Source organism: Moschus berezovskii, chromosome 12, assembly GCF_049115385.1.
Source record: "Moschus berezovskii isolate FMDL1 chromosome 12, NW_MosBer_1.0, whole genome shotgun sequence".
In the NCBI taxonomy this organism is placed as follows: Eukaryota; Metazoa; Chordata; class Mammalia; order Artiodactyla; family Moschidae; genus Moschus; species Moschus berezovskii.
Window position 1 is genome coordinate 55696465 of NC_142471.1, and position 27580 is coordinate 55724044.

At 39.0% G+C, this 27580-nt stretch overlaps 1 protein-coding gene across 4 annotated transcripts in view; it reads right to left on the bottom strand.

Moving 5' to 3' along the window:
• Window positions 1–27580, bottom strand: part of RNLS (renalase, FAD dependent amine oxidase) — a 311458-nt gene that overhangs the window by 9382 nt on the left and 274496 nt on the right. For 2 of the 4 annotated variants that reach the window (XM_055425151.2, XM_088842124.1), the window contains exon 7: window positions 1189–8861. The exons of 1 other annotated variant lie outside the window; for it this stretch is intronic. In XM_055425151.2, the coding sequence (XP_055281126.1) occupies window positions 8709–8861 (153 nt within the window). In that variant the 3' untranslated portion in view covers window positions 1189–8708. Of the gene's footprint in view, window positions 1–1188; window positions 8862–18784; window positions 18897–27580 lie in introns of those variants that run through there. One more of the 4 variants, XR_008685782.2, reaches the window with a different exon arrangement.

The following is a 27580-nucleotide window of genomic DNA, read 5'->3' on the forward strand; positions in this document are numbered from 1 at the left end:
AACTCAGACATGATTCTTGTCTTTGGAACTTACATAAGTAAGACTCAAAGCTTTTTCATTTTTTGGTATCTTTTTGGACTTGAAAGTTTTTCATTTCTTTTGCTACATCTTCTAATTATATAACGTAGCTTCCTAAAATCTGATGGTCTAAATTTCTTGAATTAGTCACTCAATTTGTGACAAGCACTGTTCTGGGTACTGGGGAATTCCAAAGTGAAGAAAACACACACACACACACACACAAACCTCTCCCAATAGAGTTTCAGTTCAGTCAGTTCAGTTCAGTCACTCAGTCGTGTCCAACTCTCTGCAACCCCATGAATCACAGCACGCCAGGCCTCCCTGTCCATCACCAACTCCCGGAGTTCACTCCAACTCATGTCCATCGAGTCGGTGATGCCATCCAGCCATCTCATTCTCTGTCGTCCCCTTCTCCTCCCACCTCCAATCCTTCCCAGCATCAGAGTCTTTTCCAGTGAGTCAACTCGTCACATGAGGTGGCCAAAGTATTGGAGTTTCAGCTTTAGCATCAGTCCTTCCAATGAACACCCAGGATTGATCTCCTTTAGAATGGACTGGTTGGATCTCCTTGCAGTCCAAGGGACTCTCAAGAGTCTTCTCCAGCACCACAGTTCAAAAGCATCAATTCTTCGGCGATCAGCTTTCTTCACAGTCCAACTCTCACATCCATACATGACCACTGGAAAAACCATAGCCTTGACTAGACAGACCTTTGTTGGCAAAGTAATGTCTCTGCTTTATAATAGAGTTTCCGTTCGTCCGTTCCGTTCGGTCGCTCAGTCGTGTCCGACTCTTTGCGACCCTGTGGACTGTAACCTACCAGGCTTCTCCGTCCATGGGATTCTCCAGGCAAGAATACTGGAGTGGGTTACCGTTTCCTTCGCCAGGGGATCTTCCCGACCCAGGGATCGAACCCGGGTCTCCCACATTGGAGGCAGACGCTTTAACCTCTGAGCCACCAGGGAAGCAGTTTACTACATTCTAAAGAAACCCTGATTCCAAGGCTTTGCAAGATTCATCCGACTTTAATATGCCCTGTCCACCAGACACACTGAAAAGAGAAAAGAAGTGAACCAAGTATTCTGGAAAGGCAAAAATGCAGAAACTGATGCAAAAATGAATTTCTAGTTAAGAATGATTTAAATTGAAATTCCGTTAATTCCCCTCTTCCGATAATCCAATTGTCTAATTTTAATAATTTTCAATATATATGATTTCAGTTTCTCATAAGAAACGTAAAACAGACTCATCAGGCTTCTTTAGTCTGGTGCATTGCTTTGCTCAAATGTTTGGCTTCATAGGCAGAAACCTTTATATATTAGGCAAAATGAAAAGTGAAATACAAGTGTTTATTAGGCAGTTTCAAATGTAGAGCAGCTCTCCCATATTCCCCCGCCTCCAAATAAGGACTTCCCAAAGTGAGAGGGAGCATAAAGCAGGGACTTTCTGAACTCACCTATTGATGGATAGAGACCACATAGGGAGAATGTAGGTACTTTTGTAATTATCTCCTCTACCGAAGATAAGGCTTCCCAGGTGATACTAGTGGTAAAGAATCTGCCTGCCAATACAGGAGATATTAGAGATGTGGGTTTGATCGGGAAGATCCCCTGAGGAGGAAATTGTACCCCATTCCCGTATTCTTGCTGGGGGAGTCCCATAGCCAGAGGAGCCTGGTGGGCTACAGTGCATGTTGTCGCAAAGAGTCAGACATGACTGAGCATCTGAGCCCAGCACACTGAAGATAAGGTTGGTTCATTTTTCTTCTAGGTGATGATTCTGCAATGATTTTCTTCGGTACTTGTTGAAATTAGACTAAGAAATGTTCATCAGTTGAATGTATTTATTCACTGCATCAACATCTGTTTACTGAGTACCTCCTATGTGCCAGGCCCTGATGGTGTTGATCTTGCCAGTTTTGGTGGCAAGTAGATACTGAACCCGGAGAAGGCAATGGTAACCCACTCCAGTCCTCTTGCCTGGAAAATCCCATGGATGGAGGAGCCTGGTGGGCTGTGGTCCAGGGGGTTGCGAAGAGTCGGACATGACTGAGCGACTTCACTTTCACTTTTCACTTTCACGCATTGGAGAAGGAAATGGCAACCCACTCCAGTGTTCTTGCCTGGAGAATCCCAGGGACGGGGGAGCCTGGTGGGCTGCCGTCTCTGGGGTCGCACAGAGTCGGACACGACTGAAGTGACTTAGCAGCAGTAGCAGCAGCAGATACTGAACCAGTTAGAACCAGTTGGTATCACAAGAGTGGGGAGACTAGACTGGCTGGGGAAAAACAGTGTGCTGTGCAAGCACATTAAGGAGCACAATAAACCATAAAGCATTTATTCACTCATTCACTCAAGAGTCAAGAATTTCTGACAAAAATCTAGTTTAAATGATGCCAAACCTATGGTGGCATTTGAATACAGTCCCCAATGAGTTTTACAGGTAATAAAGTGGCTTCCTAGCTAGGTTTAAAGCTACCTATAGATAGTGTGATGGTTATGAGACGGAATTATTTTCCTAAATCATACTTCACTAATAGTAAGATTCACAGTAACAGCTATTATTTTCTATGTGCAGAGCACAATGCTAAACACGTTACATATTATATTCTAAAACACTCAAATAACCCCTAACCTTAAGGCAGGAAAAATTAGTGTCCCCATTTTATAGATGAAGCTCCTGAGGCTCAAAGATATAAGAAACTGGCCCAAGATTACACATCTAGAAAGTGGTAAGTTTAGGATGTCACAGAATTTACCAGGAGTTGAGCTTTTTAAAATGAAAGCCAGGGACAGGAAATGAATCTGCATACTTAGCCAAACATGTCAAGAATGTGAAATAACTCACTCCCAGTTTTCACAGCATTTCAGAGATTAAGTAAATAATCTTCAGCAGAATCCAATCCAAGCGTGCAATACTTTGCATTCAGCACACATACGTGCTAAGGAGAAGACACCATTCACCGCAGAGAACACTTCTATTTTACATTATCCCTACTCCTGGTCATGACCTATCCTGGTATTTTTCCTAGGACCACGTTAGAGCAAACCCTTTTCCCCAAAAATATACTTATTAGCTATGACAGGAAAGGAGAAAGTGGCCCACACCTGGTCTCAGGCAGACCCTACTGTTTCATGAAGGTTTTGAGATTCTAGGGCTATTAAACTTCCGAGTTTGATTAGCATTTAGTCAATGAACAAATTCTTACCATCAACTCTCCTAAGTGTCCTACATAAATGCAGAGGAAACTGCCCTTTGCAGGGGTCTCTGAGGCACAGGATCGGCTTACATTTTCTTCCTTACTCTTATTCCCTTCATCATCATCATCACCATCATTGCTATTATTTATTGAGCACTTACTCTGTGTCCAGCACTTTGTTAAGGTTTTATGTATATTTAAGCCTTTTAACAATCTTACGAGGCAGCTACCATTAACTCAGTTTTCAACGATGAAGGAGGTTGTGTAGCTGTTTAACTGCAAGGTCACAGAATGAGGAGCAAAAGTCTGGATTAAAACAGATCTATTTAACTCCAGGGGCTATGTGCAAAACAGTACTGCTTGCTTTAAAGGATTTACGACGGGGCATGGGATCAAGGAGTAGTGGACCAAATGTGTACCTCTAAGATAAGCCTGTATTTACATAGATTGATAGGATGCAGATTTAGAGGTTATTAATCTGAGATCCATGGAGCTCCCCCTTCAGTGTTTAAAAATAGATTTTGGAGGGTTTGTAACCTCCTAAAACAGGAGTCAGCACATTTTTTTCTTAAAAGACCAGACAGCAACGATTTTAGACTTTGTAGGCTATATGGTCTCTACGGCAAACATCCCTCTCTACTGCTGTTATGCAAAAACAGCCACAGATGATACACAAACACGCGGGCCAGGCTGTGTTCCAATAAAACTTTATTTACAAAAACAAGCAGCTAGCCAGTAGGTTCTAAGATGGTATGCAAATTCTATTTGCCCATGTGCATCCTTATTTTTGTTGTTATTGGGAGAAAATCTCATAGCTCTCCCAAGCTTCTCAAGTAGGTTCAAAATCCAAGATGGCTAAGAACTGGTCTAAACGGTCTTCAAGGCCCTCTAACTTAGACATTCCAGGATAACTGTATGTGCCTTTCAATGAACACACTCTTTGGAAATTCTTTCTCCTTAGCAGGCACATTTGATAGATTCAGATGTGAACTCTAAAGTAGACTATAATTCCTGTCTGTTGTTCCTGGCTTACCTGGGCAGATGATACTGGCTGAAACACAAGGACATTCCAGAGTGGATACAGCAACTCAGTCCTGCACCAGCTAGTCTGAGATTGGCTGAGGCTCCTTCCTTTTCCCAGAGACCACGTTCTGTGTTTTACTGAGCCTTCTCCACAGAAAGCACTCACTTTCCCGACCACTCTGATACAGTTTGGATTCCTAAAGACAGCCAGGGCAGCCCAGTTACGGTGTGGAGTAGAGAGATTTTGCCAGAATTGTTTTCCTGATGGATTCCTGCTTCTGTTTGGAGACCCTCTCTCTCGAGAGGAAACATGGTTCTTCCTCTTAGGATTCCCAGTATCTAATCTACTGTCTGCGATTACTGCCTCCCACTCTATGGGACTTGTCTTCCCCTAACTAGCATCTTAGGAAGAGATGGCGAATCATATTCCATTATGTCCACCACAGAGCCTGGTACCATATTTTAGGCTATTAGCAAGGAGATCCTTGAAAGCTACAGAAAGTTTTAAATTTTGGCATTACTTTGGAAAAATCAAGATAATGACTATCCCATCAGCTTGAATAAAAAGCAGGATTGGCTGCTTTGAATTGTAGAAAAAAGAGATTATATTAAAGCAAAAAATTACAAAAGCTATGAATCATAATGTGGTTGTATTTATATTCCAGATTTCTGAGAATGGAGAATTGGACCCAAGGTAAGAAGCGGGAGGGAAAAAAAAATAGGAGGGGAGAAAGTCATAGAGGACAGAATGAAACAAAGGGAATGGAGAGACAAAGAGGAGTACAGAAGGAAAGGCTGGATGCAGAGGGAGCCTGTTTGCTAACCAGCTACCGCTGGGTTGAAATTCAGTGTCATTAGGATGCAACCACTTCTCACAGCAAGTGCCCCCCAAAGAAAGAAATAAACCAGCAAATGAAAATAACGGAATATAAATCATTTAGTCAGTACCTACAGAGACTATATTCTGTATTAGGCTCCTGTATACATCACATCAGGATTAGTGTTAGCTCTCTGAAATGAAACATCAATAAGGGGACCACATGGTGCTGACTGCACCTCCAACCAATATTTCAGTTCAGCTTTAATTATCATGTTCATCTGGCAGCAGCATGGTGCCACGTAAATAGAAATGGGTCATGGGAGGCCTGGGTTCTTGTCCTGCATTTGATGATGTGACCTTGTTTGGCCAAGCTCGGTGCCTCAGTTTCCTCATTTGTCAAATGTGAATAATAATTCCCCACTGTTTATTTTACAAGATATTAGGAGGATGGAAAAAGATACATATATATACAGATATACTTGAAATGTACATATATATGTTTTATATATATATACTTTTTTCTAAAATATAAACCAGTCAATGCTGCTTTTTATTCAAGATGATGGGAGAATCAATATCTGAGTTTTCAAAAGTAATGCCAGAATTTACATATATTGTGCTTCCCAGGTGGTGCAGTGGTAAAGAATCCATCTGCCAATGCAGGAGATGAAAAAAGATGTGGGCTCTATCCCTGGGTCGGGAAGATTCCCTTGGAGTAGGACATGGCAACCCACTCCAGTATTCTTGCTTGGGAAATCCCATGGACAGAGAAGCCTGGTGGGTTACACTCAATGGGGTCACAAAAGAGTCGGACATGACTGAGCGACTGAGCATAGCACAAAGCATATATATATATATACACACACACACATATGCACACATACTTGGATGAGAATAAAATACCAGATAAATGTAAAACTGACCTTGTTCTTTTTACTTAACAAGGTACCAAGTAGGCGGAGGGGTGGGGCTGATGGCATTTTGCACAGAAGACTTGGTGACTCAATAATATGTCTTTTTTTTCCCTCAGTAATATCTGGTCTGGGATTATTACTGCTTTCTCGATGTTTTTAGACATACTTCTCCCCTTCAGAAATGCCAAAGGTGAAAAATACTACTCGACTGCTATAATTTGTCACCCTCACTGCCTGAGCAAGACGTGCATAGACAGTTTAGTAATTAAGCTTTTCAACCCTGCATCGTATAGCTTTATTCCAGCAAAGGCTATATTTATCAGCTAACAAGTATTAAATCACCCCACTGCTCAAGCCGTTTCTCACTTGAATATGCTCCTTTCAAAACAGAGCAGATTTCCTTGACTTTGTTTGATTAATAAAAGTTCTTATTTGGAAGTACTGTGGGGCTGTGTGGTCCTGTCGGAGCCGACATACAAACACTCTTTTCCAAAAGGTACTGACCAGTATTTCTCAGGGGACTCGGCTACCTTTGCCCTGGGTCTTTTAGGGCATCCTGGCCATCTGAATCTCATGGCCTCTGGGATGGCTTCTACCACAAGACAGTCCCATATCTATTTCAATTTCTAAAGAGGAAGAGGTAAATGAAGATAGATAACACAAGCTTTTGATACATTTTCTTTCCTTATTTGAGCACCAGGGAATTGGTCTGTTTCTATCAGAGATGGATCAAAATGTAAAATGAGTTTTCAAATGATTCAATCAGCAAAGTAACAATGACCTACCTACTAAGCAGGGTTGTATATCTTTTCTCATATTGCTACAGTCTTTTCTAAGCAGATGCACAATTATTAGGGAAACACATTTCGAATGAACAGATATTAAAACTCATCAGTGGGATTCTCTGGTGGTCCAGTGGTTAAGACTTCGCCTTCCAATGAAGGGGGTGTGGGTTCGATCCCTGATCAGGGAGCTAAGATCCCACATGCCTCATGGCCAAAACAAAGCAGAACATAAAGCAGAAAGACTATCATGACAAATTCAATAAAGACTTTCAAAAATGGTTCACATTAAAAAATATTTTAAATAAAAAATAACTAGTCTGTAATGGCTTAGCATACTTTCTCTAAGCAACACATCCCACCTTTATAAATAATTTTTTCTTTTTTGAAATATATACACTCATGAAACAAATATAACATTGCTTTAAAGCTTTAGGATGCTTTCAGTAAGATGGCTCCAGAATTATATTAGTTAAAAGCAAAATAGTTAATATATTGAATATATTTGTACGGTATATATTATACGGTAGTATTTTAAGGGTATAACCAAAATAAAGACAAATGTTCATCAAATATAGGCCAAAATGATGAAAGAAATCTCAATAATTTTCCTTGTATCATAAAAGAGATCACATTAATTTCCCTTTCCTTTCTATATTTTCAAAAATAAGTGACATTAACCACACGTAGGCATTTCAGTTTTCCATCAGTTGATTGCAAGTAGGAGATGTATAAGAATAGTCCATAGAAAAAACCCACTTTGTAGTTACATAAACAAGTTCTGCCCATGCCTGTGTATGTGTATGCCTGATAGTGGGCATGTCAGTGTGAGATTTTAAATACTGCCAAGCTAAGGGGTCTTTTGTGGAACTTGTCTTAGTTTGAGAGACTGCAATGATCTGAGAGGCTGTGACGATTTCTTTCCTTTCAAAATGACAAAATGGAACTCACCAGTTTGCTTTCCAAATTAGCAACAAGTAGCTTGTTCAGAAGGCTGGGGATCAATTTCTCTCGAGCCAGCAAGTCATGGGTTGTCACTGATGCATGTGGGTGATATGCTGAACCGCTAAGTTGGCAAATATTGAACTATTTTAAGTGCATCTATTTTCTGGTTCAGTAAATTTTTTTTGTATTAAATTCATTAAACTTGACACAGTCTAAATGCCACAGCACACACTGGAGAGGGCATAAAAGTAACAGCACTAGCCACAGGAGATAGCACAAGGTAAAGATCAATATGATTTCTCTCAGCTTCTATTTAATTTTTATCTTTCCCATTAAGGCTGGATTTTTTAAGGTTAAAAAGACTTGGAAAGTCAAGTTGAATCTGGTTATTTTCTGAAAATTTGAAGAGACATTTGTCAGTCAAGTTGCCCTCCAAACTGCTTTCTTAGAGATGATGACATATGTGACCTACAATTCAGGAGCATTTAATAACTTGGAAGAGAAATGAGAAACAAAAATTACCCTTTGTTTCCACAGTTTGGAGAAATCTTGTAGTTCAGCAATTTGCAAAAATATCAAATCAAGGATATACTTGAAGATTTATCATGATGTCTTGATAATGATTATTCTTTATTTGGGACTGAAATTTTCAAAAGGACAATAAAGGTCTGTGAACATGAACTGTTACTTGGATTTGACATAATTTGGGGGGAGGGCTATTTGTTTTTTCTTAAGCACTGCTTTGCCTCCAACAAGGCATGGGTAGACACAGCAATTCAGAAAAGTGGAGAAAAGTATAAAGTACAAGGAATTTTCATTCTTGTAGGAGTTGTAACTACTGAAATTATAAAATTGATTTTATACTCCACGTGAAAAATAATAATCAGTAAAGAACAATTTTCCAGTAATTTCTCTCAACAAAATAGAAAACAAAATAATCAATGACAGAAAATTGTGAAAACAAAACCCCAAAGGACATGTGAAAAATAAGAATACAGGCAGCACTAAATATGATTCTTTAAAGCTTCCAGAACACATAAGGCAGAAGTGATGCAGCCGTCAAAGTTGGACTGAGTAAATCCATCCCCTCCACACACAAGAAAAGGCTGGAGATGAAGAGTCATTTGACCAAGAGAGTTGGCAGCAGCATTTGTAACCTGAAAATATTAAAAAAGAAAAACAAAGAATTGCAATTGACATTCAGTGCTCTGTTGTGCTATCATGTCAGTGCCCACCTGGGGAAGTTTCTCTACCTGAAGAAATCAAGATGTTTTATAATGAGCAAGGAAAACTAGGTTAAGACCTCTAAACTTTTGCCCTTGCCCAAGTATTTACACCGAAATCTTAAATGTTTACATTTTCAGTCATTTGATAAGATAATCAGAAGTGTCAAGCTTAATAGGTCACGATCTGCTAAATCAGTTGGAAGTAGTGAAGTTTTTCATTAGGGGGAAATGAAATTCATGAAATCATTCACCAAGTATTGAGAACCTACTATATGCCAGACAAGGTGAATACAAAAGAGATTTAAAGGGTCATGTCCTTAAGGTGTTTCCAGTTCAGCACAACGGCTGGCATGTAAGTGTCTAAGGACTAAGAGAGAAGGGCAAGGCGCTATAAAAACGCATGGGAGGAGGCCAGCATACTGGACAGAGAAAGTTTCAAAAGGGTGTGACTGGTCATTTTACTTGAGTTCTAATGGAAACATCAAAATTTGCCAGGGAAGGAAGCAGGTATAAGGCTTTCCAAAGGGAAGGAGTAAGATGTGTAAATGTCCACAGCCAGAGTGTGTGTGTGTGTGTGCACGTGCACGTCTGCATGTCTGTGTGTGTGTGTGTGTGTGTGTGTGTGTGTGTGTTAGGGGAGGAGATTGACTAGAAGAAGGAACATAACTGAGAGGTAAGAGGAATACTTTGTTTCAAGTCTACTTGGGCTTCTCAGGTGGCTCAGTGGTAAAGAATCTGCCTGTAACACAGGAGACCCAGGTTCCACCTTTGGATCAGGAAGATCCCCTCAAGAAGGAAACAGCAGACCGCTCCAGTGTTTTTTCTTGGGAAATCCCATGGACAGAGTAACCTGGTGGGCTATAGTCCTTGGGGTCACAAAAAATGTAGTCCATGGGGTTGCAAAGAGGAGGACACAATTTAGCAACTAAACAACAGCAACAAAGAAAGTAGTACTGTTTATGCACCAAAAGGGAGAATCAGTTGAGGTCTAGGACTTATTTTGTAGAACCAAGTTTATAATATTTGAAATGATGAAAAAGGCATAGAATTATTGGAAAAATTATTCTCTAAATTAGAATGTATGTTGCTAACAAACATTCACAGTGAGGGGAATGAGCGGGCAATCAATGTATTTATCTTGGATACTGATGGTTTGGCTACTGAAGCACCAAAAACTCCCTAAAAAACCAAATTACTCAAAGCTGTTATAAAGACAATCTCACTTGGGACCACTTTCCTGCACAACTTCAGGGGGTTCATTTCACATAAACTACAACATGGCAGTTCTGGTTTCTCTCATACAGTGTTTCCATGAAGAGAAGCAGAATAAGACCCATGAGAATTTACTAGCTTAAAAATCACACCAAAAAATCAAGCAATGTAATAAATGCTATTTGGATTATGGAGCTGATTTTGCTTCTTGATAGGCTGATAGGTTAATGCTTTTCTAGTTTTTTAAAACCATAAAAACTTTACATAGATATTTTTATTTATATGCCATATTTTGTCTTTAAAGGAGGTGGTACAATTATTTCCTTCTTGAATCACTAAAGATATGGATCTTTAAAGACCAGTATCACTCAGATGCAAATGTAAAATGATATAAGTATCCTCTCACTTTTCTTGAGGTCACTTGATAGCAATATCATCTATCACAGACATAGCAGATAATCTTTTAAAAATTAAGTCACAGTTTTATTAAATTATAGTTTCTTTCATGCCCTCCCAGCTTTTATTAAAGTATAATTGGCAAATAAAATTTATATATATTTAAGATATACAAGTTGAGGTTATGACATATATATACATTGCAAAATAATCACCATAATCAAGCTAATTAATAAGATCTGTTCTCTTAGCAAATTTCAAGTATACAATAGAGTATCAAAATTGTAACCCACTCCAGTATTCTTGCCTGAAGAATTCCATGGACAGAGGAGTCTAACAGGCTACAGTCCATGGGTCACAAAAGAGTCAGACACGACTAAGAAACTAAACAACAAATCATTAATGACAGTCATGCAGCTGCATGTTAGATCCCTAGAACCGATCCATCATATATAACTGAAACTCTGTACCCTTCAACCAACATCTCCTATTTCCTCCTCCCACCAGCCTCTGGCAATCACCATTCTACTCTCTGCTTCTATGCATTTGATTATTTTAGATTCCACACGTGAGACCATGCATTATTTGTCCTCCATAGCTGATAATCTCAAAATGGGTAGAAAAGGTCTTTGAGTGGCTAAAATAGATAGTACATAGTGCAGACACTGAAGCACAGACTTGGGTGTTCCATCATAGCTTTTAATATCTTGCTTTAGATGGAATTTTAGCAAGTTGGATGATTTGATTTGTCAGTGAATCATGAAGGGAGGAAGAAAGCTGCTGGGGTCTTATATATACTATTGAGTTTGCTGCTGCTGCTACTGAGTCACTTCAGTCGTGTCCGACTCTGTGTGACCCCTTAGACGGCAGCCCACCAGGCTCCCCCGTCCCTGGGATTCTCCAGGCAAGAACACTGGAGTGGGTTGCCATTTCCTTCTCCAATGTGTGAAAGTGAAAAGTGAAAGTGAAGTCGCTCAGTCGTGTCCGACCCTTAGCGATCCCAATGTGACAATCCACAGTCTGAAAACAAGGGATGCTATAGAAACACTAAAAAACCAGACAGGGCCGGGGAAAAGCCTGGCAGTCTGTGGTCACTTAGTGCAGGGCAAATAACTTTCTGGCTCTTAATAGTCCCTGAGGGTGCCACTTATTAGTTTTCTTGCAATGATTACTGCTACTGATGAAGGCCCCAATATTTAAGGACCAATTCTAACAGGCATAAAGTATTAATTGTTGGCATTTCTTGGATGTTCCCTGCATACCAAATGCCTCACACACACACATCCTACTTAATTCACATATCAACCTATGAGGTAGTTACTACTATTCTCATTTTATAGCTGAGAAAGCTAAGACTCAGAGAGACCGTTTCCTGCCCAAGAACAGAAAGCTTGGAGGTGAAGAAGCATTAAAACAGAGCAGAATTTCCCCTCCGCCTGCCCCCACGAAACATTTTCATAAAGACTTAAGTAAAACAAAAATGTGTGATCGTTATGTGAAAAATTCACATAATGGGATAATTCATTCACACATATTCACATATATATTAATACATAAACAGGTGTCTATCTATGTATAATTTTTATGCACACACATACATATATATATATATATAATTCTCCATTCTTAGTAAAGTTTCCATACATTCCAGCCAGCATCCTGGTATAGATAAACCATGGTATTGTTAAACATTACACAAGTGTTAAGCAGGAGGTAGCTTAAGGGAAAAAGTTCTGCCCAGGAGAGTGGGTAATTTATCGGTGCTGTGTAATTTCATTTGATGAGTGGTGAGTGCCAGATGCCAGATCACATGGCTGGAAAACTAGGCCACTGATTAGCCAGTCTGAAGCTGGGATGAAATCAATCTTGCTGCATTTCGGTGGATTCTCCCATTTTGCAATTACCCAATGAGGAAAATATGAAAACACAAAGGTTGTGCTTGCAAGCTCCTTTACCCAAGTGAAGCAGAGAGCCCTGCAGTGGAGGAACACTTAACTGTCAAAGCCACAATCTCTCACAATAATGCAGTCTTTGGCTATGCTTCCAGCCACAGTGAGGAACCACAGCTCAATGACTATGTTTTAGAGAGATGTCAGGGCTGAAACAACCCTTTGGGAATCCAGGATGCTTGGGCTCACATGTGTGCCGGTGAGGCGGGGGAGGGGTTGGTCAGAAAGAACTCACACTGCAGAAGCTGGTGCTCTGGGGTCACTAATGTAAGGTTTCTTTACAATTAGGTGATGACTGGACTGGACATATGAATTTGAGGCAGGAAAAGCAGTTTTACATCCAAGTGATTTAAAGACATATGTGTTTTGTGACTCCTCTCTACCTGCCGAATAGAATGCAAACTTCTCAGCCCCCATCCCCCATGAAAGGCCCTTCATAACCTAATCTTCCCTCCATCCAAGCCTCCCCTCTTGCTGCTTCTCTCACTTTTGCCTCATGTCCCATCTATATTCAAACTAAGGTTCTTCAAGCACATCCTTCTTTGTTGTGCTTCTGTGACTTTGAACAAGTCATTCTGCTTGGTGATGTTGTATTGTTCCCTCTCTTTTCTGCCAAGCAAATTGCTCATCCTTCAAGAACTAGCACAAATGTCACCTGCTCAGAGGTCTTCTTGCTCTGCCAGGCACGGTAAGTGCCTTTTCAGCATGTTATTTGTATCTATTATGTTACTTTCTATTTTGCACTGTAATTATGTCCAGGCCTGTCTCCCTTCTTAGACTGCATGCTCTTCAAAGTGGGGACTGTGATGCACTCATCTTTGTATCCAAGGCTGAAAATGGTGCCTAGCCCATAATAAGTGTGCAATAAATGTTCATTGAGTTTTTTAAAAAAGACAGAATATTGTACACGTAGTTGATCAAATGAAGGTCTTCATATGGAACCGGCTACATAAAACCCCACAGAGCTGGCAGAAGCTCAAATGGAAGAGCTATTGTATTTAGAAGACTCTCAGTAATGATAAATATCTCTGTGAACTGCTGTCCATGAATATCTCCTATGTCTTATGTGAAACTACATAAACTTGCTGATTCTGTAGGTCAGAAATGGTAAAATACTGTCAATTTTTATATGATTTAACATAATAGTTTCTTATTATATTGATTGTTAATTGTGAACAGTCACACACAAAAAGTCCCTTGGTTATGAGAATGAAATTAAAGACAAAAAGAAAGAGGGAGGCAGACAAGTAGGCTAATGGGTATTTCCACAAAATTATAGTTGGCAAATAGCAAAAAAATTCAGTGACACATTTGATAATATACATGTGTCTCTTCCAAACCTATGCTGACAGCTAAAGCTTGTCCTTGGACTGTCAGACATCTAGCAATAAAATGATCTCATTGGTCTGGCCTACAAAGAGGCTGTATTTTAGGGTGGCCTGTTTCAGTTGGCAGTTTAGCCCATTTGGTAACTTAAAATCAACCTTTATGAGATACTACAATAGGTGATGTTCAAGTGAACAAGACAAGAATTAAGATCTCAGAAACTCTAATCCTAGATGTGCAACTAACTTGAGAGAACTTAGACAGCCTACGAACAATCAGGTTTTCTGCTGGGGCTTATTATGGATGTAAATATACTGCTTTTCATTGAATCTCAGGTACCATCAATTGGAAGAGGCACCGATATTTTAGGTATATGAATGAGAAATTTACAAATGGTGTTAGCATGAAATAAAATTTTATTTTATACTTACTAGAGAAGTTCTTTTAGAATTATCTATAGGTAGATCTTTTGCAAACATAAAAAGGGACTAAGAGAGGAATAGATTGGCTAGCTTTTCCAAAACCTTCTCATAACCAGAGGTGACTTTTGCGAAAATATTCTTTCACTCAGTGTGTCAATGTCCATGCTTTTCCCCCCACAATCTGTCCCCTGTGCTGCTTTGAGTGCTGGACATGCATCATTTCTCACAAGAGTAAATAGTCCACTAAATTGTCCTGGCTGGGGTTTTCCTCCAAGATGCTAACACCTGTTCTTCAAGTTCTGACTGTGTACTTTCTCAGTGGAAAAGAACAGTTTTTAAGTAATCAGCAAGACTCATATTGTTTTCTCAAATGGTCCTTCTCTAGTGGTTCAGACAGTGAAGAATCCACCTGCAATGTGGGCAGACCAGGGTTCGAACCCTGGGTCCATAAGATCCCCTGGAGGAGGAAATGGCAACACACTCCAGTATCCTTACCTGGAGAATCCCCATGGATAGTGGAGCATGGAGGGTCACAGTCCATGGGGTCACAAAGAATTGGGTAAGACAGCTGGTTTTAGAAAAGGCAGAGGAACCAGAGATCAAATTGCCAACATCCACTGGATCATTGAGAAAGCAAGAGAGTTCCAGAAAAACATCTATTTCTGCTTTATTGACTATGCCAAAGCCTTTGATTGTGTGGTTCACAATAAACTGTGGAAAATTCTGAAAGAGATGGGAATACCAGACTACCTGACCTGTCTCTTGAAAAACCTATATGCAGGTCAGGAAGCAACAGTTAGAACTGGACATGGAACAAAAGACTGGTTCCAAATAGGAAAAGGAGTACATCAAGGCTGCATATTGTCACCCTGCTTATTTAACTTATATGCAGAGTACATCATGAGAAGCGCTAGGCTGGAGGAAGCACAGGCTGGAATCAAGATTGCTGGGAGAAATATCAATAACCTCAGATATGCAGATGATACCACCCTTATGGCAGAAAGTGAAGAGGAACTAAAGAGCCTCTTGATGAAAGTGAAAGAGGAGAGTGGAAAAAGTTGGCTTAAAGCTCAACATTCAGAAAACTAAGATCATGGCACCTGGTCCCATCACTTCATGGGAAATAGATGGGGAAACATTAGAAACAGTGTCAGACTTTATTTTGGGGGGCTCCAAAATCACTGCAGATGGGGACTGGCCATGAAATTAAAAGAGGCTTACTCCTTGGAAGGAAAGTTATGACCAACCTAGATAGCATATTAAAAAGAAGAGACATTACTTTCCCAACCAAGGTCTGTCTAGTCAAATCTATGGTTTTTCCAGTGGTCATGTATGGATGTGAGAGTTGGACTGTGAAGAAAGCTGAGCCCTGAAGAATTGATGCTTTTGAACTGTGGTGCTGGAGAAGACTCTTGTGAGTCCCTTGAACTGCAAGGAGATCCAACCAGTCCATCCTAAAGATCAGTCCTGGGGGTTCATTGGAAGGACTGATGCTAAAGCTGAAACTCCAATACTGTGGCCACCTCATGCGAAGAGTTGACTCACTGGAAAAGATTCTGATGCTGGGAGGGATTGGGGGCAGGAGAAGGGGATGACAGAGAGTGAGATGGCTGGATGGCATCACCAACTCGATGGACATGAGTTTGGGTGGACTCTGGGAGTTGATGATGGACAGGGAGGCCTGTGATGGTGTGCTGCGATTCATGGGGTCGCAGAGTCGGACACAACTAAGCGACTGAACTGAACTGAGTAACTAACACATTTTATGCTGATGTCAATGGAAATGTTTGTTTACATGTTTATGGTGGTGGTCGCCCTGTTGGACCACTGAAAATAACCAAGTTCACATGTGTGAAAACTTCATCCTACCTGTCCCCTTGATGGCATCTTACAACTGAGGAAATACAGCAAATAGTAAATAGGGTAAGGGGAGCAGTATGGTGAAAACCCACTAGTTAGTAAAAGCATAACAAGTACAAAGATACTGACTGGCAGGATCCTTTACGTAAAGCCTTTTCAGGTAAGCAGCACCTCAGTGTCAGAGCATCCAAGGTCTTCAGCATTAGTAGTTTATACTCTCCAATTTCCCAATTCACCCAAATGAGCAGCCTCAGGTGAAACTGACAGAGACAGACTGGTTATCACAGAATCGACTTGTTCATTTACAAAGGTAAATGTACCCATTCTAAAACTGAATCTGGTTGTCTTCCCAGACCATTCATCTTAGTAGGCAAATTTCCTCAACTGTGTCATAGATTATGGGGGTGACACATGTGCAGCACCGTCTGACAGACATCACTAATCAACTGTGGCATTTCTTCTCCACTGAGCCCAGAAGTGGCTTCAGCATCCTTCTCACTTCATTGCTTCAGGCAGCCACTACCAGTCAATTGGAGTTGGCACTCGAGAGGAATCCTATATACCAATCCTGGATTAGAAGATTACGGAGTAAACAGTAATTAGAAATAAGAGAATTAAATATTCTTTACTGTTTTTTTTCCCCTCTTTTCCCATTAAGTCAGGAGAGTCTGATGCACTGTCTTTGTCCAAAGCAGAGATATTTCAGTGCCAAGAATGAGAGTCACATCAAGAGCCATTTCCTCTAAATGATGCTGGAAGTTCAATTCCAATTCCTTCTAATAACCTTCCAGTAACCTCCTAGACTATTGCCCTTTCGTGGGTCACATCAGGGCTTTGACTGCCATGTGGAAATAAAATACAGATATTTTGACTACAAGATAGTTGTAGAAAACTAAACAACCATACTTCTATAAAACTGTGCATTACCAGTATCAGGGCTTGTAGGAAAATAGGTTGGCATAGCCAGCTCAGAACCTAACTACTGAAAGCACTAACAAAAACAATAAAGTGAAGTGGCTAGCAATATTAACATTCTCCCAGACTCTGAATCTTGGAACATTTATGCATCCTAAACTCTGGGGCTTATGTTTTCTCCTTTGAGATGTAGGTCCTGAAGGGAAGTTGCTTCTAAAAGAGACCAGTTTGACCGAAATGAAAAATCTCCAGGATATAGCCTTCTTCATTAGTGCATCATTTTCGCAAAGGGGAAATGTCTTTGTGATTTTTCCATCAGTACTCCCACTTTTGCTGAAAAGCATAACATGGTGCAAAATCCAGTGGTTCTTAAGGTCACTGTAGCTGCCACTATGGAACAAAAGAAGATACTTCTGGAGATTTTCAGTTTTTTTCTTAAGGTTTTCCATATTTTCTGAGACTTTCTGTTTGCTTGTGAGAAAATGTACCCCAATCACTTGAAAACATCGACATATGAGAAACCGATATGATCACGCTGTGATGCTACTGATCTCCTGTTTCTCAATTGCATTTGAAAGAATTTACATTAAAAAACCCTCTGGAGTTTATAAAGGCCTGTAGGTAATTTTATTGCTTTCTTATGTTACTCTACATTCCTAAGGGTCACTTTACTTAACTTGGGTATGCCTGAATTTTGACAGCAGGTGGAGACTAAACCATCACCTATGTTTTTGATACACACACTGTATCTTTTAATTGATTTTTAATCAATTTCGATGTGTGAGGGTGACTCCTTAAACTGTCCTTGGATTTCAAGAAACTCTTACTGTGTTCTAGTTGTGTGCTAGCTTGATCGGGGCAGACTCTGAGTAGTGATATCCTCACATTGGCATTTCCCCTGCCCACTGTGTGTGTGAGGGACTGACCACGCTGGTAACAGGAATAGCTAGGAGGCCCGGGATGGTATGGAGCTGACTCATCCATTTCCTCACTTCCTCCACTCTGCTGCCAGTGCCAGCCTGAACCCCTGCCATGGTACATAAACAGCAGAAATTGAATATTTGGTTAACTTATTCTTTTACAGCCCCTATGCAATGCTCAAAGGTAGTAGTTCCCAAAAATCAATCTATGGCAATAAGAGAAAAATAAGGAGAATTATGAACTTTTTCATACAGCAAAATGTATTCTATTTATAACTTGTTACGTAGTTCTATCTTTACAACATATTTTCGGGGGAGGGTTATTATTTTCATTAAATTCTTATAGCTATGTTTTGCTTTTTAAATTCTTAACTGCAGAATAAAAAGACAGCAATATTATACTGGTTCTCAAAATATTCAGAAGAATTTTACTGGTCCATGAAATAAACACACTTGGAGCCAATGCTCTGGGGCGAGGTGCTTGATGTGGCTCAGAGCAGAGTCTCTGTCAGCCCGAGGAATGTTTCCCATAAAAGGGGTGTTGGGGGGCAGCAAAGGTCAGTTTCAAAAAACCATCAATAATCTCAAGTAACACTGGACAACCTTAGTTTGGACTTGGTGAGTGGATGAGTAATTTTAACAGATGGAATAAAACCTTGTGTAAAACTTATTTCCCAGAAACTTGCACAACCTCCCTAAGATACAAATATTAATCAGGACAGACCTAGAATCTGGGTAAAACATTGTTTGTTTGTTTATCTGAAGTGAAATATTCAGTGAGTAACCATAAAAGGTGTGGAGCAAAGTAGGAAATGGGGGAGGAAGATTTAAACAAATGTGGAATAAATACCTACCTTCAAATAGCAAGCACCTAGAAGGTAAATGTGGTTTGTATTGTTTCTCTGTTTACATGTCTCCATTCTTACCATATTCCCAAGGCATTGATTATAAGCATTTATCATATGCCTGTTTACAAAAACAGAGAGAAATGTAAATAAATGAAGGCGAGACCATAACTTACACTGATGTCAACGGAAATGCTTGTTTACATATTTATAGATGGGAAGCTAGTCCAGGTACTCTGAAAAAGATGAGACTTCAGTGTTATGTCAATAGTGAAAAATACTATTGACCCCCTAAGTAAATTTCTGTGATACAGGAAAGGGACAACTGAGAAATGAAAATCGAAATACAGACTTCATTTTAACAGTACAGAATGTTTTCTATTGGCCAAGTTAAAAATGTAATATGTTCATCCTTTTCTCTCTCTCTCTTTTTTAAAGTTCCTCTGGGGTTTGATAAAAAGGCAGTAAAATGTTGATTCCTCTACACTTAACTCACCAAATTACAATTTGGTAAGAGATATTTGATGTTTAAAAAGTCTTCTGAGTCCTCAAAAATAGAGAGCTATGGGGACTGTGTTTTATTCATTTTTGTATTTCCAGCATCTCTATTTACATCTTCTTTGTATATGGTTGGTGTTGAATTTATAATTGCTCAAAGGCTGTATGCACACAGGCCAAAAAAAAGCGAATTCAAATTTTGAAAGATTTAAATTCTCAGTGTTCAGGTGGTCTTTTAAATATGGTGGAGATTTTTCCTTTATGAAAATAATTTTCCTTGGTTTCTCAGTCTCAGAGTTTTTCTTTTATGTTCTGTGTCATCGCACCTCCCCATTCTATCTCTGTCCTTGAGCAACTTCATTGTCCAGGAAACAAGTATTCTGATGTCTGTAATTCTTGTGCTAACACTTATGTTGAAATTCCCAGAAAGCTGAATTCTCTACCGCCAGCTCAGTTTTTGCAGAGTCCAGGCAAAGGCACTTAGAACACATGAATCAGTCTGAATTTCAGATAGGTAGCAAAGGTGGTTTCTTACCCAGATAATTCACCCTCATCTCATAAAATGCCATTGCATAAAGAATACTTTGAAAGGGATGTAAAATGGAACTAGCTGAGTGTGTATGTGTGAATGTCTATGTGTGTGTATAATGGGATATATAGATGTTTGCCTTTATTTAAAAGATGGAGACTACAGTGACCAATCCATGCTATTATCATAGTTTATAGCTAAACTGCAGTGAGACTGCACAGACATAAAGTCTAAATAACCCTTTAAATAATTTTTTCCCTCATGAGATGGTAAATACATTCTTAAAAGCTATAGATGTCACAGAGGGAAAAAAAAAGCTACATTTTTTTCTGGATGACCTAGCCAATTTACATCTAATTTTTTTAAAAATCTTTTAAAAATTCTTTCTTAGGAGAATCAGCTCTCCATGTGCAAATTTTTTTGTGGCGCAGCCCGATATTGCAGACATATGGGATGTATCTGTTATATTCTTAAGACAAGTGTTGATAAGAATTATTTCTAACCATATACTGCATAGTATGGAAGACAAGTGATACTCAGAAATGGGAAAATGATGATAAATTCAGGGCGTGGATATACCATTTAATCTATTTTTATATGCATTTCCTTAAAAAATATTGTACCTCTTTTGGCCACTGGTGTTTCAGGCTCTCAGATCTATATTATATTATGCTATAGTACTTAACATTCATAAAGAACTTTATCAACACTGTGATTTCCTGCAGAGATGGTACATTTTTAATTGGTTCTTATGTGTTATGTGCATCATCTCATCTTGCCTCTGTTCTACTCATCTCTCCAGTGTTCTATTATTTTTAATGGTGATTTCATAAACCTGCTTCTTTGTTGTGCTTTAGGGAAAGTCTTGCTTGTATTTTGGGATTCTGGCTACAGAGCTCTGTGTCTGGTACACAGAGAGCTGCTGTAAAATTACTATTGGTTGGAATACTCTAGGTGTGAAGAAAGCGATGTGGTTTGGTCAATTCTCAGTGGAGCTTTTCTCTTTATTGGTATTTGTCTATTCTATTTTAATAAACCATTGGGTAGATGCAGGCAGAATGTGCCACAAATCAATTATATGGTCCATGCAGCAGCTTTAGTGCGCTCAAACTGCAAAGGACAAACTTTGCTGAAATTGTATATTCAATCGCTGAAGTCTACATTGAATCCTTTCAGATCTATTCTGACTTTTAAAGTCCTGAAAACACGGGAGCAGTCTCTTTTGATGAGGACTTGTTCAGAACAAGCACACAATAAAGAATGAGATACTGTTTTCTCTAGTACTGTGGCAGTAATAATAGACAAAACAACAGTCGTGGTACATTTCCCTTTAGAGTTTTTAATTTAATAGAAAATTATTCTGTCCTTCAGCAAGTTTTAGTACATTCATTCATTAGCTCTTCAAATATCTGCTGTGTTCGTAGTAGTTGCTGAGCTGACAAACCAGTTCCTAAGTCACAAGGTGATTTAATGGACTTGAATCCTTTTGTTTTCACCTAAATATAAATGCTGCATCACTCTCTCTCAAATGATTCCATTGCTTGGGTTCCTAGGATGCAGAGGGCCCAGAATGCTTTCGATTCTGAGTTGAGAAACTTAAAATCATCTTTCCTACTCAACTGAAACCTAATCACCACTTCTCCTCCATTTAAATTAACAACTGCTTAATTTTCAACTAATTCAATCCTCCATCTCTTCTCCCATCCTCTTCTCCTTCTTCTTTTTCTTGACAACCCAGAAGTATGATCATTATTTTTCTTTGGTTCTCATTCATGCTGAATAAATCCAACAGCCTTTTGTTTGGGTTGAGCAATTATGGGGAAAAGATTGCAGCCATTTTGACTTTTGCATCTAGAAAACAACCCTTTTTCTACTTTTAATACGGTGAAAATAAAAGGTTCAACGCTTGTGCTCCTAAGAAAATAGTTGAGGATAAAGAAACAAGTGGATTTTAAAGTCAACTGAATTGAGGTAAAATTTACAATACAGTAAAATTCACCCTTTTTATGTGTACTGTTTTATAAGTTGTGACAATATACCGAGTTGTGTAACTACCTCTATAAAACACTACAGAGAATGTTCTCATCAGTCTCCACCTAATTCCCCTGTGCCTCTTTGTCGTTAACACCATTTGGCCAATCACAGCCCCTGGCAACAGTGTTCTGTTCCTACAGCTTTGTCTACTCCAGAAAGTCACACAAATATTTAGAATAATATAGTATGTGGCCTTTAATTCTGACTTTTTTCACTTAGATAATACTTCTGAGACTCACTCATGCTGTTGCAGATATTGGTAGTTTGTTGCATGTTATTACAGAGTAGTTTTGCATTTATGGATGTGCAACAGTTTGCCCATTTACCAGGTGATGGATATTTGGGGTGTTTCCAGTTCGGGACTATTACTAATAAAGTTGCTATAAATACGTGTCTATATATGTTTTGATGTAGACTTATGACTTCACTTCTCTTGGGTAAATTCCTAAAAGTGGAGTTTCTGGGTCATATGGTAAGTGTATATTTAACTTTGTAAGGAACGGGTGAAACTGGTTTCCTAAGGGGCTTTGCCATGCTGCACTCCTATGGTGATATGTGAGAATCACCACATCCGCGCCAGTGTTTGGTATCTTCAGAGTTTTTGATATGAGGCATTCTAGTAGGTGTGTCAGGGTATCTCATTGTCATTTTACTTTGCATATCCCCAAAGACCAGTGATGTTCAGCATATTTTTGTGTGCTTGCTTGTCATCCATATCTCTTCCTTGTTGTGTGGGTTTAAAATATATAACAAGAAATTTAGCATTAGTAATAGCCACTGGCAAACGTTAACCTGTTTTCTGTCTCTATGAATTTGCCTCTTCTGGATATTTCACATATATGGAATCATTCAAGAAGAGACCTTCACATCTGGTTTCTTTCACTCAGTCTAATATTTTCACGGTTCATCCACGCTGAGGCATGTACCAACTTCACTGCTTTTCACAGCTGAATGATATTCCATCTTATGGGTATACCACACTTTGGTTTTTCATTCATCAGTTGATGGACATTTGCATTATTTCTATCTTTGGCTATTCTGAATAATGCTGCTGTGAACATTGTGTACACGGTTTTATTTGAACACATGTTCTCAATTTTTGGGGGTATATATCTAGGACTGGAATAGCTTGATCAAATTATAATTTTATATTTATTTTATTGAGGAACTGCTAAACTGTTTTACACAGTGGCTAAACCATTTTATATTCCCATCTGCAAGGTACTCCACTTTCTCTACATCTTCACCAAAACTTAGTTTTCTTTCTTTTTGAAAAAATAGCTACCATAGTAGATGTGAAATGGTATCTCATTTGGTTTTAATTTGCATTTCCCTAGCTCAGCAGTTAAGAATCTGCCTGCCAATGCAGGAGATGCAGGTTTGATCCCTGGATCAGGAAGATCCCCTGGAGAAGGAAATGGCATCCCACTTCAGTACTCTTGCCTGGAAAATCCCATGGATAGAGCAGCCTGGTAGATTCCAGTCCATGGGCTTGCAAGAGTCAAACATGATTTAGTGACTAAAAAACAAGAACAACAACAATTACTAAGGATATGGGATGTCTTTTGATGTGCTCATTGCCATTTGATTTTTTTGGGGAGAAATATCTATTCAAGTCCTTTGCCCATTTTCAATTGGACTGTTTGACTTTTTGTTGTTAAGTTATTGAGTTCTTTATATATTCTGCATAGTAGACACTTCTCAGATAAGTGATTCACAAATATTTTCTCCTATTCTATGGATTGTCTTTTCACTTCCTTGCCAATCCTTCTATGCACACACAGTTTGAATTTTGATGAAGTCCAAATTTTCTACTTGTTTTTCTTATTACTTATGATTTTGGTGCTATATCTAAGAAATCACTGCCAAATACAAAGTCATAAAGATTTACCCCTATGTTTTCTTCTAAGACTTTTATGATTTTAGCTTGTATAATTATGTTTTTAATCCATATTAGGTGGACTTTGCATGTGGTGTGAGGTAAGGATCTAACTTCATTCTTTCATATATGGATATCCTGTTTATCCAGCAAAATATGTTGAAGAGACTATTTGTTTCCCATTGAATGTTTTTGGGAACATTGTCAGAAATCAGCTCATCACAGGTATAGCGTTTCTGGGCTCTCAATTCCATTGATTTATATATCTATTATTCAGTTCAGTTCAGTCACTCAGTCATGTCCGACTCTCCGCGACCCCATGAATCACAGCACGCCAGGCCTCCCTGTCCATCACCAACTCCCGGAGTTCACTCAAACTCATGTCCACAGAGTCGGTGATGCCATCCAGTCATCTATTCTTACAATACTTTAATTATGGTAGCTTTGTATAATAGTAAGTTTGAAAATCAGAAAGTGTGAGTGCTCCAGCTTTATTCTTTTTCAAGAGTGTCTCGGTTATTTGGGGTCCCTTGCAATTCTGTATGAATTTTTGGATTAGCTTTTCCATTTCTGCAAAGGCCATTGGGATTTTGATAGTGTCTTAGTCACTAAGTTGTATCCAACTCTTGTGACCCCATGGACTGTAGCCCATTAGGCTCCTCTGTCCATGGGGTTTTCTAGGCAAGAATACTGGGGCGGGGGTTGTCATTTACTTCAGGGATTTTTTACAGAGACTGTAATAACTTTGTAGATCACTTTGGGTAATACTGCCATTTAAAAATACCGAGTTTTATGATCTATGAACTTGGGACGGTTTTTATTTATTTAAATCTTCTTTAATTTCTTTCAACAATGCTTTGTAGTTTTCACTGCAAAACTCTTATGCCTCCATAGTTAAATTCACACTTCGTCAATGAAGTACCGTTTCAAATATTTTGCCCAGCTTTAAATAAAGGACCATTTCTTTTCTTATTTCTGACTTCTGAGAATTCTTCATATATTCTGGATACCAATCTCTTATCAGATATAAGTTTTTGCAAACATTTTCTCCAAGTCTGTAGCTTGTTTTGTCATTTCCTTAACAGTATCTTTCAAAGCATTTTAAATTTTAATCAAGCATAATTTATCAATTTATTCTTTATGGTTTGTGCTTTGTGTATCCTAAGAAATGTTTGCCAAACCAAAGATCATAAAGATTTTCTCCTATGTTTTTATCTAGAAGTTTCATAGTTCGATGCTTTATAAGGTTTTATATGGGTCGCAAAGAGTCGGACACGACTGAGCGACTGAACTGAATGAACTGATGATCTATTTTTAGTTAATTTTTGTATACAGTGTGAACCGTGAACTTTTTTACCTAAAGTGACATGTTCAATTTCTATTTTTCTCTTCACTAATTGCATTGTGTTAGGCAAAATTATCAATTTGAACTTCAGTTTCCTCGTTTAAGGAAAGATAGAAATATTTACTTCCTGATCTGTCAGAATTGTTGTGAAGATCAAATGAAAACAAGTATAAAATTACTTTATAAACTCAGAGTATAAATGTTAACTACTATTATTTCTAACATCAGCCAACAGAATGATGGCATAAGAATGTGTCATAATTGGAAGAAAGTCAGACCTAAATTACCAGTAGTAGAGCGAGTGTTTAAAAACACTAACTTTTAGGCTGTCTTCATTTTTTTTTCATTCTTTTTCTATATTCTGTTCTGCAGTAGTGATTTTCACCATTCTATCTTCCAAGTCACTTATCCATTCTTCTGCCTCAGTCATTCTGCTATTGATTCCTTCTAGTGCACTGTTCATCTCTGTTTGTTTGTTCTCTAGTTTTTTCTAGGTCTTTGGTAAACATTTCTTACATCTTCTCCATTCTTCTTCCAAGATCCTGGATCATCTTCACTATAATTATTCTGAATTCTTTTCCTGGAAGATTGCCTATCTTCACTTCACTTAGTTGTTTTTCTGGGGTTTTATCTTGTCCCTTCATCTGGGACATGACTCTCTGCTTTTTCATTCTGATTAACTTTCTGTGATGTGGTTTTCATTCTAGCTGCTGTGAGACTGTGGTTCTTCTTGCTTCTTCTGGTTGCCTTAAAAAACACTAACTTTTAAGTAGACCTGTGTTTGAATTTCATTTTTGCCACTTCCTAGGAGAAGAGCCTCACAAAGGGCTCTGTGCTCTCAACTTCTTAACTTTCTGACCTTTGCAATTGGAAAGGAGTAAAAACCTCCATGGGGTGGAGATGAAGTGAGTTACACACAGAGTAGGGGATTGATAAATGGCATTTAGGGAGAGAATGATTATGCATGTACACTAATAAAATGATGATGCAGATTGTCATAGTTTATATGAATGCTATAACAGTTGATGGCAGTTCAGTTCAGTTCAGTTTAGTCGCTGAGTCGTGTACAACTCTTTGTGATGCCATGGACTGCAGCACGCCAGGCTTCTCTGTCCATCACCAACTTCTGGAGTTTACTCAAAATCATGTTCATTGAGTCGGTGATGCCATCCAACCATATCATCCTCTGTCATCCCCTTCTCCTCCCACCATCAATTTTTCCCAGCATCAGGGTCTTTCCAAATGAGTCAGTTCTTCACATCAGGTGGCCAAAGTATTGGATTTCAGCTTCAGCATCAGTGCTTCCAATGAATATTCAGGACTGATTTCCTTTAGGATGGACTGGTAGGATCTCCTTGCTGTCCAAGGGACTTTCAAGAGTCTTCTCCATATATAGCAATAAAATGAATAACCTGGAAGAAATGGACAAATTCCTAGAAAAGTACAACTTTCCAAAACTGAACCAGGAAGAAACAGAAAATCTGAACTGACCCATCACAAGCACGGAACTAGAGGCTGTAATCAGAAATCTTCCAGCAAACAAAAGTCGAGGTCCAGACAGCTTCACAGCCGAATTCTACCAAAATTTTAGAAAAGAGCTAACACCTATTCTACTCAAACTCTTCCAGAAAATTGCTGAGGAAGGGAAACTTCCAAACTCATTCTATGAGGCCACCATCACCCTAATTCCAAAACCTGGTAAAGAGCCCACAAAAAAAGAAAACTACAGGCCAATATCACTGATGAACATAGATGCAAAAATCCTTAACAAAGTTCTAGCCATCAGAATCCAACAACACATTAAGAATATCATACATCATGACCAAGTGGGTTTTATCCCAGGAATGCAAGGATTCTTCAATATCCGCAAATCAATCAACGTAATACACCACATTAACAAACTGAAAAATAAAAATCATATGATTATCTCAATAGACGCAGAGAGAGCCTTCGACAAAATTCAACATCCATTTATGATAAAAACCCTCCAGAAAGTGGGAATAGAAGGGACATATCGCAACATAATAAAAGCTATATATGACAAACCCACAGCAAACATTATCCTCAACGGTGAAAAACTGAAAGCATTTCCGCTAAAGTCAGAAACAAGACAAGGGTGCCCACTCTCACCACTACTATTCAACATAGTTCTGGAAGTTTTGGCTACAGCAATCAGAGCAGAAAAAGACATAAAAGGAATACAAATTGGAAAAGAAGAAGTAAAACTTTCACTGTTCGCTGATGACATGATCCTTTACACAGAAAACCCTAAAGACTACCAGAAAACTACTAGAGCTAATCAAGGCTTCCCTGGTGGCTCAGAGGTTAAAGCGTCTGCCTCCAATGCGGGAGACCAGGGTTCGATCCCTGGGTTGGGAAGATCCCCTGGAGAAGGAAACGGTAACCCACCCCAGTATTCTTGCCTGGAGAATCCCATGGACGGAGAAGCCTGGTAGACTACAGTCCACGGGGTTGCAAAGAGTCGGACACGACTGAGCGACGGAACAGAACGGAATCAAT